Source organism: Mastigoproctus giganteus, chromosome 5, assembly GCF_048544385.1.
Source record: "Mastigoproctus giganteus isolate SK-2022 chromosome 5, ASM4854438v1, whole genome shotgun sequence".
Classification (NCBI taxonomy): Eukaryota; Metazoa; Arthropoda; class Arachnida; order Uropygi; family Thelyphonidae; genus Mastigoproctus; species Mastigoproctus giganteus.
The window spans coordinates 188,431,809-188,451,230 of record NC_143579.1 but is presented as its reverse complement, the minus strand read 5'-3'; the positions used below and the strand labels follow the sequence as shown (position 1 = coordinate 188,451,230).

Sequence of the window (19,422 nt, the reverse complement as noted above, 5' to 3'; positions counted from 1 at the left end):
GCGTGGCAAATGATGAAATGATTGATGGTGGGCACGACAGACGCTAAGCTACAGGGCATATTATTGAACAAGAAAATAAAAATCCAGTCATAAAAATTTTTTTTTTATGACTGTGATATTAAATAAAAAAGGTTAGGTTACCCCCTCCACTTCGGGAGGGGATTCAAGTTGAGGTAACCTGACCTTTTTTCACCATTACGAAATAATGGTGAAAATAGGTTAGGGCAAGTTACAATTAGTGCTATTAAAGTTTTTTTTTTTTTTTTTTTTTATGAAAACCCCAAACACGAAAGGTATCAAAACCTATAGTACTTAGTACCGTGCATGGGTTGAATGAGAAGTATGGGGGAAGGGGGATGCCGGAAACTTTGCTCTAGAGACTAAACATGGGTTTCACCACTTCAAGCGTCCAATAAGCAAAGTGGTGGTATTTCACCGGTTGATGAAAGTCATCTACCACCTCAAAAAGTAATACTAAACCAATGTTATTGTGTGTTGTGTTCGCGCACCAATCAGCACATCGTTTGCCACACGTACTTGTCAATCAATATAGCATTCTTGACTTTGCTCCAGACCAATAACACCTACCATCTATTTACCGAGTGAGCAGTGCTAGAGTGCCGTATCGGGAAACTAATTTTCCGCGTAAGTTATCCGATGTTTCTCGTCGTTCTCATGCTGGCTTTCTTTACCTTCACTCATTTGTGTTTAAACAAATTGGTAAAAATAATTGTTTTTTCTGATTATATTTATATATGCAATTTAAAAAAAAATTTTTTTTGGACTCGGGTATCTTTAAAGGGGTCCCCAAAGGAGTATAAGTATGGTCCTGCATAGTGCTCCAATTTGTACAGTGGGTCTTCCATGTGCAACAGGCCGACCGGGCTAGCCAGGTGGGTAAAGTGCCTGCCTGGCAACCCAAAGGTCGCGGGTTCAAATCCCGCCTCGGACTTGGATCAAAATATTGCAAAAACCTTGGGAGGTGCACTATGGCCACAGAAGCCGATGCGCCAACAACTACCAAAATAAAAATAAAAATAAATTTAAAAAAATGTGCAACAGTATCAAAATTCTGCTCTGCACTTGGATCTTTTCCTAAGATCGAAGTATATGATATCAAAATTATTTTTTGCATCCAGTTCCTTTGTGACCATATCATAGCATCCAATCAAATTGGTCAGACAAGACTTCCCCTTAACAAACCCATGCTGTGTCTGAACTATAACTGAAGTCTTCTCTAGATGACCCTGCAGTGCTTCCTTAATCAGTGCCTCCATTGATTTCCCTGGAACAGAAGTTAAACTAACAAGTCTGTAATTACTTGTGTCACCCATTGATCTTCCTTTGTGAATTGGGGTTACATTTGCACATCTCCAGTCCATGGTTACCTCCCCTGAGTCCAACAAAGCTCTCATAATTATGGCTAAGGGTTTGCTTACTTCCTTTCACGCCTCCTTTTATGTAACGGGATAGATCCCATCCACCCCAGGTGCCTTCCTTATGTTTAACTTCAACAATTTTTCATCCAACTTGCCCTCAGTTATTATTAGAAAATCATTTAGCTCACCAGAGTTCAATAAATCTCTGGCAGCATTCCCCTCCTTGCATAACTCCTCATGTGTGAATGTAGACGCAAAACACTCATTCAGTTTGTCAGCTATCTGAACAGGATCCCCTTCCTTCTAGACTTTACATTAATAAAGAACTCTTTACTGTTTTTCTTTGAATGCTTAGCCAAAGATTTCTCATAATCTAAGTTTGCCTGCCTAGCCTCCTTTGAGACTTGATTACAGACCAGCTGATATCTACCATATGCTTCTGTGTCACATGATAATTTATGTATCCCATGCATTTTTCTTCTCTGCCATGTGTCTCATTAGATCATCTGACATCCATTTAGGCCTAAACTTTGAATATTTCTTAGTTGGTATGAAAAGACTAGTAGATTCTACGATTAATTCTTTGAATGTTTCCCATATAGAATTTCCTGTTGGTAACATCATCAGTTGTTCTCGCTGTACAGAATTTAAAATCTGTCTCAGACCCCGTAGTCACCTTTACGAAAGCAAAAACCCTTCACTTTATCCCTGATGGTAGTTACACCTATGAGTAAATCCCACATCAGCACACTGTGGTCACTTTCACGTAGTGGGTCCTTTATCTGCAGATTCTTAATACATGAAGAATCATTACTGATAATCAGATCAAGAGTATTACTCCCTCTGGTTGCCTGTCGAACATGCTACTGTAGAAAACAATTATCCAATAAATCCACAAAAGTCTTTTTAGTGTGTGAGTGACCAACCCACAAGTTCCATTCAATATTTGGGAAGTTAAAATCCGCCACTATAAGACAATCTGATTTACTGGCCCACTCTATTTCTCTGTACAGTTGTTCATTATACTCATCAGAGTCATTAAGCCTATAACACACTTAATACACTAAGCCTATAACACACTTAATACACACTTAATAAGAAAACACTTAATACTGCACTGCCCACCCATGTCAACTGGATGCACTTCCTTAGATTTTGTGTTTCTTAACTAATAGCACAACCCCTCCTCCCTTCCTATCCTTTCTATACACATTGTACTCCCCAAATTCCAGCTCTGCATTCCTTATATCTGTGTGACACCACATCTCTGATATCCCAACAACATCTATCTTTGATGTTTTGATCAGCACCTCAAATTCATAAAATTTATTTACTAAACTCCTAGCATCAGTGTACACGCAATTATACATGCACCTGTTCTTATTCTTAGCTACCCTAACACAGCCCATGTATTTACTTGTTCCGCTATGACTCCCAGCAATCTCTGAAATCCCCAGCACCTTGGTTTCCAGGCTGCTGCTCATTGCAATAGAAGCAGTGCAAGAATCACTTTCATCTCTGCCAGCGGCTACTGTTAATCTATTAGTCCGTTTGTTTGTTTGTTATATGGTTTTTAGGAGCATTAGCAACTAAGGCCATATTGCTCCGGGGATATGCGGTGGTCATACCCTGATCTTTACGCATCCTCCGTATTTGGTGGTCATGGACTTGAACCCCAGTTTAATCAAGAAGCATGTGCTTTGCACTGCTGCTCCTGCCCACCTGACTACGGAAGCACCTATTAGTCCGTGTTAAACCCCCAAACTAGCAGTTTACTGACCCACCTAACACTGCCATGATAGCATCAGCAAATATTCTTGCACCCTTTCTATTTAAGTGTATCCCACCCCTGTAGGATCAATCTCTCCTGTTAACAGGCACAGACCATGCTGAGAAAAATTCTACCCAATGAGCCTTGCATGATCTGTCCAGGGCCGAACTGATCGACAAGGCTCTCATCATATACTCCCTTCTATCATGTCGGGGCTTTGCAGACACTTTTAAATTCAACCATAACTCACGCCTTTTTTTCAACATTGACATGTACTTGTTAAGTAATTCCGCTGTTCTCCTACTCTTAATATCTTAATACTTGTTAAGTGCCTCATAATATGAGGTGAACATCGTAGAACGTCGGTTAATCTGCAGTAGTTGTACTATGGTAGAATGTCGGTTATCCGGAACGTCAGTTATCCAGAATAATTTGAAATGCTGATCTCTCTTTTTTTTTTATTACTGGTAGTAGAGTAAGATCCGGTTACAGTGATCACATTTGCAAATAAATTTTTGATTATAATAAGCAAAAGATCGAGTTTACTACCTGTTTATAACAGATTGTACAAACAAAAAGCGCAATAAACTAAAAACTGCAATGGTTTTATGGTTGTGACCTCTAGAATTATATGTGACCTTCAGAAATGTGCTTTAGAAAAATATCAGAGAAAAACTACTCTGTTTTCTTGGAAATCAGGAGTAAATTTCAGATTAGTTGAGCTCCCGATTTGGTAAGACTAATATTAGCCCGAAACTGAACAATTTATTATTTTTCTCAAATTTTACTGCAAAACGTAAACGAAAAGAAAACACAGTTTTAACACTGCAATAAAAATCGGAAATTATTAATAGAATTGGAAAAGGTGAAAATTTAGGAAATCTCTCCAAAGAGTTTAATGTGGGGACTTGAACAATTTATGACATTAAGAAAAATTCCAATGCTATAATAGAATTGGTTTCGACTATGGATAGTAAAGGAGGATCTAGCAGGAAAAAGACAATGTGGAAACCTGAAAATGCCGATTTACAGAGTGACTCACTTTATTTTTTTTTGTTTTCTTCAGAGCAAAGTTTAGGTGAACCAGTGTCTGGCCCAATGTTGTGTGAAAAAGCATTGAGTTTTAATCGAAAATTAAGAGGTAATGAAGGTTTTAATTAAGGCAAGCACAGGTTGGCTGAAAAACTGAGACACTGTATATGTGAACTAGATATTCAAGGTGAGAAACTTTCTGCAGATGAATCAGCAGTGGTGTCCTTTGAAAAGTAAGTTTGCTTCAGTTATAGCAAATTATGAGAAAGAAAACATTTATAATGTTGATAGATGGGCTTATTTTGGAAAGCATTACCGAGAAAAACCTTAGCCACTAAAAGAGAAATGCCTGCACTAAGTTTTAAGGTGAGAAAGGAGAGATTTACAATTGCTATCTGTGCAAATGCCACTGGGACACACAGATTGTCCGTGCTCATTATCGGTAAGGTTAAAAAACTGAGAGCATGTAAAACCCTTTCTAATTTTCCTGTTTTATATAAAAATCATAAAAATGCCTGGATGGATGTTTCTGCTTTCCGATATTGGTTTATAATTTTTTTTATTTAATTAATTTTATTTAATTTAATTGCAAGGTAAGATTAAATTTATTTAATCTTACCTTATGATTCCGGTAAGATTAAAGTTATTTAATCTTCTTGGAATCGTAATAAGATTAAATAAGAAATGAGATTAAATTTATTTAATCTTAACGGAAAAAATTATCTAGAAAATTTTCTGGTTCAATTATCCAGAAAATTTGGCTAACCAGAAGAGGTCTGACATCGATTATTCTGGATAACTGACACTCTAATGTACTTTAAATAAAAAACACTGCTCTAACGGAGAAGTATGTTGTCTTTCATTCAAAGTGTATATCATGGTTTCAGTTCTTTCTAGAGCCTTCTCAGTGAGTAAGTAGACTCCACGAAAGCTTGAATAATCTAGTGATGATATATAATATATTCACAATACATGAAAGCTACCATGTTGTGAGAGCTATAGAATGTCATTGTAAATGTAGGGCATGGTTTCATTAAGGGAGCTTGTGTCTTTAGCCACCCAGTAGGCGCCTCCGTAGCCAGGTGGGAAGGAGCAGCAGTGCGTAGCACACGCTTCTTGATTAGACCGGGGTTCGAGCCCGTCACCACCAAATACGGAGGATGCGGAAAGGTCAGGGAATGACCACCGCATATCCCGAAGCAATATGGCCTTAGTTGCTAATGCTCCTAAAAACCAAAAAATAGCCACCCAGTAGCCAAAAGTTTACAGTTTCCTAACTCAGCAGTCAATCCAATAGCACTCAGTTAACAAGGGACTGCATTTTCTGACACTCTTCTCTGTAGCATATCAATACTGTTGAGGTCTGGGTTTAGGTTATTCCAAGCCTTCCAACCAAACATGATGCTATTTTGCCTACTTTGGTGATATACTAAGAACTAAAATGATGCTTTGCACTAACTTGTTCATCTAGTAAATTTTCTGTAGTCTGAAGCGTTCAGCTGTAAACCCTTTTTAGTACTTGACTATTGCACACTGTCTGGCATCTCTCATATTGTAGAGTTCAATTTGTAACTGGGTTGTCAATCATTGTATCACTGGGGTACCTACCTGTCCACCAATGAGTAGACAACAAGCTTCAAAACGATGCTGTCTGGGTGGTGTATCCACCAAGAATAAGTAACATTAATCTTCTCTACTAGGAAGCGTTGCTTATTCGAGGTAGTACAATAACAGTCAACTTGTTGTGAAGGTGTTCACAACATGAGATGTAACAAAAATGATGCCATTTCACCTACTTCAGTGATTTACTATGAAATAAAATGATGCTTTGTGCTAACTTGTTCAACTTTATTCCAAGCTATTGTTTAAAATTTAAAACTTTGAATTGAAAAATTTCGATTAAAAAAAATTCACTGTGTGTGTTCATCTTTTAAAAATTAATTTCTTCATGCAGAGAGGGGAATTTTTGCTACAATTTGCTCCCCCCCACATGCACAACCCTCCATGCATGTTGTACATAATTTATGTACAACATGCATTTTCATTTTGAAAATTTAATGTATCAGTAAGTATACAGATCAAAAGAAGAATTCAATAAAACAGAAACTTGGTCTTAACAAAATTATTCTTTTACCAGGTCTTTGGGTAACTCTGTGATACCATCCCATTCTGGACTGCCAAACTCATACTTGCCTTCCATTATACTTCTCATCATTATCATTTGTTTTCGATGCCAGAAAGGAGGAAAACCAACAAGGCTGTAATAAAGATAATTCTCTCCTAAAGTGAAAACAAACAACCTAATAGGCTAAAACAAACACAATAATGTGCTTAAGGTGTGGCCATTAAATAACGAAACTGCTGCAATAAAATAAATATAATGAAATATTTTGTACTTTAAAAGTTATCTCATATTTGCCTTCCCCTTCAAAATAATTATCTTGGGATTGCACATGCTGTACCATACATTTCTTCCAAGTACAGAAGCATTTGTGGAAGTCATCCGTAAACTCTTTTAACACTTTAGTTTCTTTTTTCTGAACTTCTTCAATGGACTGAAAATGGTTCCCTTAAGTACCCTTTTCAGTTTAGGGAAGAGAAAAGTCACAAAGGGCTTGACTCTAGAATTAGACTATTAGACTAATTAGACTAGAATTGGAATTTTTACTCTAGAGTCTGGAAAGGAGAGTGTATGTCATAACAGAGATTTGTTTTTTTTTGGCAAAAAACTGGGAAAGAGAGAGCTCATTGTGTGTCAAGCATTGTCTTGATGGAGCATCCAACCATCCTGAAATTCAGGTCTCTTCCTTTGAATTTTTTCACATAGCTTTGTCAGAACTTCAGTGTAGTATATTTGATTGACAGTCTGATTTGGTGGGAAGTATTCAGCCATAATAATTCCTTTAATATTGAAGAAAACAAGAAGCATGATTTTTATTTTTGATTTTGACATTCTCTTTTTTTTAGTCTGGGAAATTGTTTTGTCTTCCAATGCATTGACTGTCTTTTAGTTTCTGGGTTGTACTGGAACAACCAACTTTCATCGCAAGTAATTAAAGTACTCAGAAAGTGTGGTCTTCTTCAATTTTTTTGATTTGAAAAACATCTTCACAAACTTGGAGTCTTCTCATTCTTTGATCTTCATTCAAACTTTCTGGCACCATCTTGGCACTTTTCTCCTGCCTAAAATTTCTAAACTGTTTCCTTTGTTCATATTTAGTTCTGATGCAATCATTTTAATGCTTAAATGATGATCACTTCTAATCAATGTCCTTACCCGGTTCACATTTTCATCAGTTTTCATGGATACCAGATGGCCCGGTCATTAACCATCTTCCACACTCTCTCTTCCTTCTAAAAATCTTTTATGGCATTCAAATACATGAGCTCTCTTGACGTAGCAAATCACCATAACTTTGACATAACAACTCGTAACTCTCAGTTGGTGTTTTCTTTAGTTTTGTTAAAAATCTGAAGTTGATTCATTGTTCGATTCTTTTGTCTGTCATTTTTCTGGCAAACTGAAAAAACACAAAAGTAATGTAAATCTGTCCCACTGCAAAGTGAATGAGTCGGTTGGAAGATGATTTTGCAAGCAACTAGGGAAGGTTCAAGGTCAACTGCTGAGCCTTTGTTTCACAAGTAGTTGTGTAGTTGGTGTGTAGTGGCTATGTGCACAGTCTCGTTATTTAATAGCTACATCTCATATTTGCTATATACATCAGCTTTTTAATTAGTATCAGGCATTGAATAAAGTAAGCAAAAATAATATTTTAAAATACTGGATAAAATATCCTACGTCTTTCAGTCTATATCAGTATGTATTTGGGACATCTCACTCCTGAGAAGTAATGGTTAATTCCAGAGGTCATATGAAAAGCAGATGGCAGTACCAATTAAATGCAGAATATAAAAAGCATGTTAACTCAATGACAGGTAATAGAGCTGAAAGGAAAAAGAAAAGAAACCTAAATTCCTTCACAAGAGATGTGATAGTGGGCATGTTGTCCACTTCTCAGATAGCAAAAAGAGTGAGTCAGTCAAAATTACAGTGAGTTGTCACAAGTCAAGCAGATAATCTTTAGAAAGCCCAAGAGTATGTTGAGAGTTTTAAAAGACAGTGAGAAGAAAGCCGAGCCGAATTCTTTCCAATGTCTCTTGAGCTGACTGTAGAGGCAGTTGGGAAAACAGGAATAAATGTAGGACAACAACCATCAGGAAAACATGTCATCGGTTATGATGGTTTCACAGCTACTCATAAGTCAAAGCTGTATCCAAGAAATGCACATCACTGCCTACCTTGATGGAGAGAATGTATGCATCGGACATTAGAGCAGAACATGATGTGGAGTTACAAATCATGCAACAAAGTTCAGGCATGAGATGAATGCACCTAGAAAGCATATGCCAAAAGAATGGCTTCACTTTGAAGAGCACTGTTATGGGCCTTTTATGTAGTTCAAACTTAGCTCACTGGTTGTCAATGAATGCAGCTGTCTATTGGGAGCCTGATGCTGCACCAGAACATCCAGGAAGGAGAGGATGTTGTTTGATTCTAATTCTAGAGTCAAATAATAATTCTAGAATAATAATAATAATTGGGGGATTCCACTCCTGTCACGCAGTGGAATCCCCCAATTAGGGAGAAATAATATAAGAGCAACAATAATAATAATAAAAGTGGTATACCCACTCAACCTAAACAAGGAGCCCCCTCCCACCCAGACAGCACAAGAAACGAAGCTAGAAAGATGTGCAAAGAAGACACTCCATGGCAGACACTACAATGACCTCTATCAAGGCCACATCGATAACATTTCTTCCAATGCATGGCTCACAAGCGGGACACTCTTCCCTGAGACTGAAGGATTCATGCTGGCCATCCAAGACAAGGTAATCAACACCAGAAACTATAGAAAATACATCGCAAAGGAACCCAGAATGTCAGATGATACATGTCGATGATGCCATCTGGCCTCAAAAACAATCCAACACATCACCGCGGGGTGTAAGGTGATCACTCAGACTGAACACACGTAGACACAACTACGTAGCCAGGATAATACATCAGAAGCTAGCGAGGAAATACCAGTTGACCAAAGAAAGTGTACCATACTACAAGTACGAACCCCAGGCAGTACTAGAGCCCTGAACCCACATGCTGTACTGGGACCACGCCATAATAACAGATAAGACCATCCCGCACAACAGACTAGACATAACCCTCGTGGACAAGATGGAAAAGGCTACCGACCTGATTGACATAGTGGTGTCCAACACTAGCAATGTCCAGAAAACCCATCAGGAAAAAATTTGGAAGTACACGAACCTGAGACATGAGGTCAATGTGGCATGAGGAGATGTGGCATATGCAAGAAGTAACGACCATCCTGATCATTGTGTAAACCACTGGTATGGTGCCAAAGACCCTACATAGCAGCCTAGCAGCAATAGGTCTCCCAGAGAACACCTACAAGGAACTCCAGAAAGTCACAATCCTAAACACCTGTAGGATAGTTAGAGAGTTCCTCGACCAACAGTAACACCAGACATTACAACCACCCTGTGTACTTGGTAGCAGTACCAGTCTCGGAGTGGAATCCCCCAATCAGGGAGAAATAATATAAGAGCAACAATAATAATAATAACAAATAACTCTAATTCTAGAGTAACATTTTTATTCCATGAGGTTCAGAGACACAGCTATTACAACATCTCAACTCCCTATCTCCCCTCATCCAGTTTACAACAGAATTAGAGCCAAACAACACCCTCTTCTTCCTGGATCTTCTGGTGGAGCATGCAGGTTCATATCTGGAAACTTCAGTCTACCGAAAGCCTATGTTTGCTGCCCAATTTACCAACTACAGGTGAATGCATGCCCCTATACAGTACTGTGAGTGCCCTACTCATTCGGGCCTGGACCCATTCCAGCTCCATGGATGTCAGACGTAACGAAATTTCTAAAATAAAAGCCGAACTCACCAGCTGTGGCTATCCTGCCTACGTCCTGGACAAATGTGATCTAAAAGCCCATGAGCTTGCCACACATCTGAGGCTCCCCATAGTGAAGAGACAATTTAAGATCCTACGTGGGTACTGGATACAGTGCCTGCAGCTTCCCGGTAGAGGATTGCGATCTCTTGTCTCGAGGGTGAAGACAATCCCCCTTTTTGTGCAGTGGTGCAATGTGCTGCTGTCTATTCCAGTCTGACAAATGCCTTATAAGAGAGGATAATCACCTCCTTATCCATGCCAGCAATATTCCTGCATATCATTGACAAGACGGCATGAGCTACTATTGTAGCCCGTCTGCATTGCTCAGAAAACTTCATAACTGACTGCACAATTATCCCCCCAGGTCTTTTTCATTCCCCACTACCCTGTCTGTCGTACCACACAGGTGGTACGTTATTCTGGGGTTACTGCTACCCATATGCAGTTATTTGCAGTTGTCAATGTTAAACTTCAGTTGCCACTTATCAGCCTATATACCCAACTTTTCTAGATCCTGTTGCAATGGCATACTGTCATTAACAACTCTGCTAACCTTTGTATCGTCTGCAAACTTGGACATTAAGTGCCTGATATATCTTCATCAATATCATTGATAAATACAGAAAACAAGAATGGGCCCAACGTGGAATCCTGGGGGACTCCAGTAATAACATTAGTTCACGAAAAGCAGTGTCCATTGATTACCACTCTCTGTCTTCTCCTGCTCAACCATTCCTTTATCCATAGAAGCAACTTAATGTTATAGTGCTCCAATTTGTAAAGTAGTCTTCCATGTGCAGCAGTGTCAAAAGCTTTACTAAAATCCAAGTACAGTAAAAGGACTTAAAAGGACTTCGATTTAAAGGACTAATAGGGAAGAAGGGGTGTCCGTTAATGCCGAAAATCCTTTAAATCAAATGAGGCTCCCCATAGTGTAACCTGGGAGGACATTTTTTTATTGTTCTTAATGTAAAAAAAAAAAGTTTAATAAAATATACAGTACTGTACAATATAAAATTATTAAACTATAATAAAGAATATGTAATATTCTGTTGTAAATATAAAATGTTGCAATTTGGCCTCTGATTTATGGATATCAGAAATAGTTTGTTTTTTTACACTGTAAATTTCACAAACACATGCTACTGAGACGCCTTGTTCTAATTTCTCAATTAGCTCTAATTTCTGAGCCACAATTAAGTTCACATGCTTTCTTTTAACTCCTCTATCACTTGATGGCATTTTAAATTGTAAGGATTGCAAAATTATTTAATAAATAAAGTCACAATTCAGAAACAATCTGACCACACGATAGCTTGAGGCAGACGCAGACCGAAACCCCAGGGGCTCACATCTGCTGAGTATGGGCTTGGCACACCCAGGGTCCTGACCTGGATATCATCATTCTTCTCTTTCTTGGTGATTCCCTTCTATTTTCTCTCTCTCTCTCTCTCTCTCTCTCTTAGGAGTAACTCGGGAATTTTTTTTTTTTTGGCTGGTGCATCATAAGCCTTAGGCTTCCTTGCGTCATATAGCTAATAATAGTAATAGAAACAAAACGGGTCGGTAGACCTGCAGTTTAGTGTCCCGAGTCACATTCAGCTCCCAAGTCACCACCTGCTCTTATCTGTGTTCTGGGAAAACAGCTATTTGAACATGTTTTCAGAAAGAATAAAAAACAATTTCCTGACTACAGTTTCCTAAATTTGATTATAAAAATAAAAGTAGGTAATTATCAAAACAATAATGGAAATAGGTATTTATTATTATTTTTAATAACACTAAAGTTTTGTATAACCTAAAAATAATAATATGTTCGAGATTAATATGTACATTACTGTATTATTATTTGTCCAGTCCATTAAATCCGAAATCCGCTATATTGGGGTCCGTTAAATCGAGGGTTTACTATATATGATATCAAAATTATTTTTTCCAACCAGTTCCTTTGTGACCACATCATAGTATTCAATCAAACTGGTCAGACAAGACTTCTCCATAACAAACTAATGATGTTCCTGAGCTATAATTGAAGTCATGTGTAGATTATCCTGCAGTGCTTCTATGACCAGTGCCGCCATTAATTTCCCCAGAACAGAAGTTAAACAAACAGGACTGTAATTACTTGTGCCACCCTTTGATCCTCCCTTTCTGAATTAGGGATACATTTGCATATCTCCAGTCTATAGGGACCTCCCCTGAGTCCAAGGGGAGTAAAAGTGCTTACTTTTAGTTACCCTAACACAGCCCATGTATTTACTTGTTCCATGATGACTCTTCCATGAAATTATGAGCACCTCGCTTTCCAGGCTGCTGCTCACTCCAATAGAAGCAGTTGAAGGATCACTTCCATTGCTGTGTGCGACCGCTGTTAATTCATTAGATTAATGACAATACACTTTATTTTTTATATAACTCTACAAAGAGTAAATGATAGCCTATCTACTTTCCAGGAGATTTTCTGATGCAGATATTATTATACAAGGTATGTTCATGTCAAATGGCACCTGGGATTTCTCCCAACTCCGCGTGTGTTTCGCTGTATCGAGGACAGTACACTGTCAAGCCAGCGACTTGAAAGTGTATGTGGGCTGTGTCTGTGCAGTGTGATTATGTTGTGCCCATTATTTGACCTGCTTATTGGCCTCCAGGTTCCTACAGCAGGAAGATAATGTCTTCAAACTCCAAAGAGTTGATCAAAGCTCTCTCTCTCTCTCTCTCTCTCTCTCTCTCTCTCTCTCTCTCTCTCTCTCTCTCTCTCTCTCTCTCTCTCTCCAACTGTAATATTTGAGTAAAACAGGTTTAGCAATTGATTTAACAATACAAATAAAGCATTTTAATGGCATTTGACTCTGTTGTTTACAGATTGCTCAAGTAAATCTTTTTGTGTCCTTCAATGGATAAAAAAAATCACTGAGATCAAGTGTCACTGGATAAGCTTGACTTGCTTAGTCTCCTATCAAGTGTGTCTGATTTGACTCTACTATACATTTTGAGTACATAACTGAAAAATGTTCAAAGAAAAAAATATCATTTTAGTAGATATTTTTGCAGATGTTTAATTGTGAGTACTTTTATGGTGGTTGCGGATATGTTCTTCTTTGGGTGAAGAGATCCTGTGCATATTGGGTTAGGGCTTTGTAGCTGGCCTCATTCTCTAGTAGACGATTTCTTGGTTTTGTGGCACAAAGCATAATCTAGTTATTAGAAGACATTGAAGATCTTCATAAAGTTGGCAGTGGTGCATGAGCTGTTCCCACAATTTGGGTTGTCCACAGTGGCATAAGGGTGTGTTGCTCAGTTTGAGGGTGGAGAGTTTTACTCTGATTGCTCCATGTCCCGTCAGCAGGTATGAAGTTAGAAGACCAGGAGAGAACCAATTTGGACTTTTTTGGGGAAACCCTGTGGATATCTGGGATGAAAAGCAGGGTGACAGCTCCTTTGGTTGAGTTCATCCAGCTGGTCTGCCAGGTCTGTTTGGGATAGGTGAGGAGTTGTTTGTTCTTCAGGTTGTAGTTGCTCACTGGATTAGTGGTGAAGTGTAGGCAGGTGGAAGTCCTGCCCTTGGAGAGTTGTTAAAGTAGCCCACAATGGATAATTTCCAGGTCCCAGCGAAGACCTGAAGCGCGTGGGTACTAACAGTACAGCATGTTACTGTTAGTACCCACGTACTGTTACTGTTAATCCAAACAATCCTGATTAACCGAAATTAGGAACGAAACCAGCCACCGTGGACATAAATGCAAAATCGAAGGGATGCAATGCAAATGAAGGGTCACTGAGCACCCAACAAGCAACCTCCAATACCATGAATGACCAATCTGACATTGAAGTAGTGGAAAATACCGAGGATGTTCAGCCAAAACTGGTAACCAAGAAGAAGAACAAGAAGCTGGTGGTTCCCAAATCAGAAAGGGAGAACCGATCGCAGAGGGAACCTAAGGTTCCCAGGGCCCCATATCGGACAACCGCCAAGACAGCAAAACAACAGGAGATGCCAATAGATCTGACCCTCCTAGAGGACAATGTTCATGAGCAGATGCTCGCTTTGCACATAGAACCAGAGAACAAACTTAAGGAGTCCTCCAGCCACATCAACCCTTAGGGCTGACATTGTTAGCATCTGGATGAAGCTGGAAACCGCCCGGCACGATGTATATGTTGTTTCAGAAAAGGCAATGGCCAAGCTAGAGGCCTATCAAGAGTGTAGGGGCGAACAAATACTACAGCATGCCCCTACATATGCTGAAGAATACAACTGCCAAATCATCAAGACCCAACCTACCAAGAATGGAAACATAAACCTCAAAATGCTGCTGCCAAAGTCACATCTGGTCATTCTGAAACCACTTAACCCTGACCAACAACACACAAGTCAAGAAGTTAAGAACAAACTGATAACAAACCCAGCTAAAAACTTCAAGACAACCAAAATTAAGTTTGTTCTCAAGACTCGAAGCACGGCCATCATAATAGGGCACAAAAGAAGATGCAAACAGGATACTGAACAATCCTAAGATACTAAAACCTAGGACTTTAAGAGACCCCTCCACAGAGTAAAAGGCCCAGCATATGTAATATATGGCACGGATACAGACTTGACTCCAGAAGCTCTGAGAGAAGAAATACATAGAACGAACCTGCAACTGAATCATCTGGAAGAGGAATGTCTCATTATTCCTAAATACCAAACCAAGGCAAAAGTCAGAAGCGGTGTAAACTGGGTCATTGAACGTGCCCCAACTGCATGGAAGGCAGTAAGCCAGCACAACAGGATCTTCATAAATTGGGGCAGCCACCATTTTAGAGAACACGTGGCTGTTCCCAAATGTTACAGGTGTTGTTGCTTCAGGCACACAACATGCCCCTGTACCCAAGCCCAACCAACATGTGGCCACTGTGCGAAGAAGGGGCATGACTTCAACTCATTTTCCCAAGAAACAGGACCCCCCTCCTGTGTGAACTGCAAGTTGCAGAAACTACAAGCTGACCACTCCATCTGGGACAGCAAATATCCAATATACACCAAAGCGAAGAGTACATTCCAACAAAGGATAAAATATGGGGATTATCCATAAGCCATACAACATCACCGGAGTCAAGTTTGCTCAAATAACTGCCCAATGAGCGAAAACAATTGCAGCGCAGATAAGGAAAATTGGCTGATGAAGAGAACCTGGATATCTTACTCCTCCAAGAATCTTACTCCCATGGCAGGGGCCAGGGGTTACCACCATAGTACACAAGATAGTGCAGGTGGACAGGGAAACCCCATGGGCTGCAATCCTGGTCAGAAACCCTGAGTATATGGTCACTAAAATATCTCACTACTACCTTTCCTGGGCAGCGTGCACTCACATCACCACCCCCCATGGGGACATCTATGCAGTCTCTCTCTCTCTCTCTACTGCTGGCCGGGGACAGATATCCTCCCGACCACTACATACCTCCAGAGTATCTCTCAAGAAGTCCCAAATGCCAGAATCATAGTCGCGCTGATGCAAACTGCAGGTTGCCGGTGTGGTTCAGCCAAACCCAAGCACGGTACTAAGTACTATAGGTTCTAATACCTCTCATGTTTGGGGTTCACATAAAAAAAAAAAAAAAAAAAAATCAAGAAAGCCATGGTGTCCACAATGGACAAAGATTAGAGGAATATCTCTCAAATAGTAGATACACAATACTCGACCAACCCAACAATCTTCCAACCTTTTCCAGCACCATGTGGGAGTCCACAATAGGTATCACTCTGGCCTCTAGATCCATAGCACAGCATATCTGATACTGGACTGTCAGAAAGGGCTGTACCACCGGGCAATAACCTTGCAATTGCACCGGACCATAAGCAGGCAACCAGTTAACAGGCAAACAACTTATAGGTTCATGGTCAACAAGGCGAACTGGCAAAGATTCTGGGAAACGCTGGCCACAGCCACCCACTCCCACAGTATAGATGGACTCGATCCAGATGAACATCAAAGTGCAATTGCAACCCTCATCTCTGAAGCCTCGGCAATCTTTATCAAAAGGAAAAAAAACTAACTCAGGATGCCATCCCTGGTAGTGCCCAGAGCTCCAGCAGTTGCGACGTGAGGTTAACGCCGAAAGAAAACGCTTCCAGCAAGCAAGAGCTTGGCCAGATGCAGAAGTAGACTACCTAAGATAACTATACCGAGCTGTAAGAAATGACTACACTGCCTGATCAAACAGAGAAAGCAGCACTCCTGGGAACACCTGGTCTCCACAGTTGAGAACCGAGAGTTGTCTCCAGGGTGATTACCAAAAGACTCCCCAAAGGAGAGGTTGTCTAGGCCATCAGAACCCCACAGGGTACCTACGCAAGGACATGGACAAAGTCCATTAACAACATACTGGATGCCGTGTTCCACCAATAACAACATACTGGATGCTATGTTCCACCAATACCCAGTGGGCAGGAGCAGCAGTGTGTAGCACACGCTTCTTCATTAGACTGGGGTTCAAGCCCATGACCACCAAATACGGAGGATGCGGAAAGGTCAGGGAATGACCACCGCATATCCCCGGAGCAATATGGCCTTAGTTGCTAATGCTTCTAAAAACCAATAACAACAACAACCACCACCAATACCCACAACCCGGGACCCAGAAGCAAATGCGACATGCCAAGAAAATGAATCATACACCACATCGCAAATGGAGCTCCCCCTCGCCAAGGATGAACTGGTTGTGGCCACGACCAGGATTTAAAACAAGAAATCCCTGGAAGAGGATATGGTGGAGCCCTAAATTGTGAAGAGGGCTGTCAAGACCATCCCAGATGAAATCCTAAGTCTATTTAATCATTTCCTGGAAGCAGAATACTTTCTGATGAAATGGATCTGCAAGATTAAGGCTTATCCTGAAGAATCCGACAAAACCCCTGGACCTTCCGGAGTTGTATTGGCTGATCGCACTTTTGTCTGTCTTGAGTAAGCTCCTGGAGCACCTCTTCAGAGACAGGATCCAACTTCTTTACTCCAGTGCTGGACTTCCCTCCGAAAGCCAATTTGGCTTCAAGTGCAGGCGGCTGCTCCACAGTGGAAGCCCTAGAGAATATAATAAATGCAGCCTCTGCTACAGACAAAAAATACCTCCTTGTCATTTCTGTTGACTTTGATTCTCTTTGGCGGCCAAGCATCCTCAGCAGGCTCCGGAAGGACAAAATTCCATAAAACCTGTACAGTGTACTCAAATCAAATCGTACCTCTCCGACAGATCTGTAACCACAAAGCCCTGTAACTGCTCGGTTATGTAGCTGGTGTTCAGAGGCTGTTCGCAGGGCTCGGTGCTCGGCCTACTTCTGTGGAACCTGGTCCTCGACAGCTTTCTCTGCCTGGATCAGGTCATCTGCATAGGCCTGCATTCTGGAGGCAAACTCAAGGGCCCAACTAGAGATAACAGCAAACCAAGCCATAGATGCCCTGCAGAAATGGACCGAACAAAATCAACTCAAGATATCCGCTTCGAAGACCTGCTCAATTTTACTCAAAGATATCTTGAACATCAGAAGGCCTCCACAAATTAAAATTCAGGGAACAACAATCAAGCTTGCTAATGAAATTAAGTATCTTGGAATACTACTGGACAAAAATCACCTCTCGTGTGTAATCTCAGCAAAAGGAAGAATGCCATTAACCTTTAGTTTATTCAATCCATTCAAGACCTTAAAACACCTCAATCAGATCTCGCTGCAGATGCCTAGTTTCCAGATGCTTCAGTTTGCACAAATGAAGTGGTTCTTGGTAAAAGCACCCTTTTGTTCACCTCACCAATCTGGCTGCCCTCTGCACCCATTCCAGTAGATCTGTTTCTTTCCTAAAGTGAGGCCTCCAGACCTATACATTACTCAAGATGCTGCCTAATTATGGCCTTGTACAAAAGAATAATCATCTCCTTATCGCTGCTAGAAAATGTTCTATATTACTGAAAAAAACCCCATAAGCTGTCTTAGCAGCCTGTCTGCATTGCTCAGAGAATTTATTATCTCATTGCATAATTACTCACAGGTCTTTATCATTTTCCACTACATTGAGTGTAGTATCCCGCAGTTGGTATGTTAATCTGGGATTACTGTGACCCATATGTAGTACCTTGTATTTGTCTAAGTGAAACTTCAACTGCCATTTCTCAGCCCACTGACATAATTTTCCTATATCTTGTTACAGTAGCTTACCTAAACTACAACCATTAACCACCCTGCCAACCTTTGTATCATCTGCAAACTTAAGACATCAAGCCTGATATACCTTGATCAGTATCATTGATAAATATTGAAAACAACAATGGACCAAGCACTGAACCTTGGAGAACTCCAGTAATAACATTATTCCACGAAGAGCAGTGCCCATTGATAACCACTCAGTCTTCTCTCACTCAACCATCCCTTTATCCATAGCAGTAATTTGCTCTTAATACCATATTGCTCCATTCTATGCAGCAGTCTGTTATGCACAACAGTATCAAAAGCCCTCCTGAAATCCAAGTACATTATATCAAAATTATTTTTTCACCCAGTTCTTTGGTCACTGTATCATAGTATTCAATCAGATTGGTCAGACAAGACTGCTTCTTAACAAATCCATGTTATGACTGCAGTATAATTAAATTCCTGTTCAGATGGGCCTGCATTACTTCTTTAACCAGTAACTCCATTATTTTCCTTGAAACAGAAATTAAGCTAACAAGTCTGTAATTGCTCATGTGACTCTTTTATCCCCCTGTGAAGGATACATTCACACATCCGCAGTCCACAAGGACTTCCTCTGAACCTAAAAATGTCCTCATAATTATTCTCTCATAAGTGGATAGATATTGATAGTTCAACTGGTGAAAATTCTCCTCAGGTAGCTGAAAAACTGAATGAGTATTTTGCATCTACATTTACACATGATGAGTTATTCGGGTAGGGGAATGTGAGAGGTGTATTTAACTCTGTCAGTGAGCTAAATGATTTTGTAATAATTGAGAGCAAAGTGGAGCAGAAACTGTTAAAGAAAACATAAGAAAGGTACCTGAGGGATGGGATCTATCCATCTTATCCATCATATCATTATATTAAAGGAGGCAGCAAAGGAAGTAAGCAAACCTTTAGCCATAATTATGACAGCTTCCTTGGACTGGAAATGTGCAAATGTGACCCCAATTCACAAAGGAGGATCAAAGGGTGACAAGTTTGTTTGTTGTTTGTTGTTTGGTTTTTAGGAGCATTAGCAACTAAGGCCA

At 40.1% G+C, this 19,422-nt stretch overlaps 1 protein-coding gene across 1 annotated transcript in view; it reads right to left on the bottom strand.

The window, feature by feature from the left end:
- Positions 1 to 19,422, bottom strand: part of LOC150085942 (phosphorylase b kinase gamma catalytic chain, skeletal muscle/heart isoform-like) — a 301,197-nt gene that overhangs the window by 54,444 nt on the left and 227,331 nt on the right. The window contains exon 10 of the mRNA XM_090374747.1: positions 6,317 to 6,440. Coding sequence (XP_090230873.1) covers positions 6,317 to 6,440 — 124 coding nt within the window. The remainder of the gene's footprint in view (positions 1 to 6,316; positions 6,441 to 19,422) is intronic.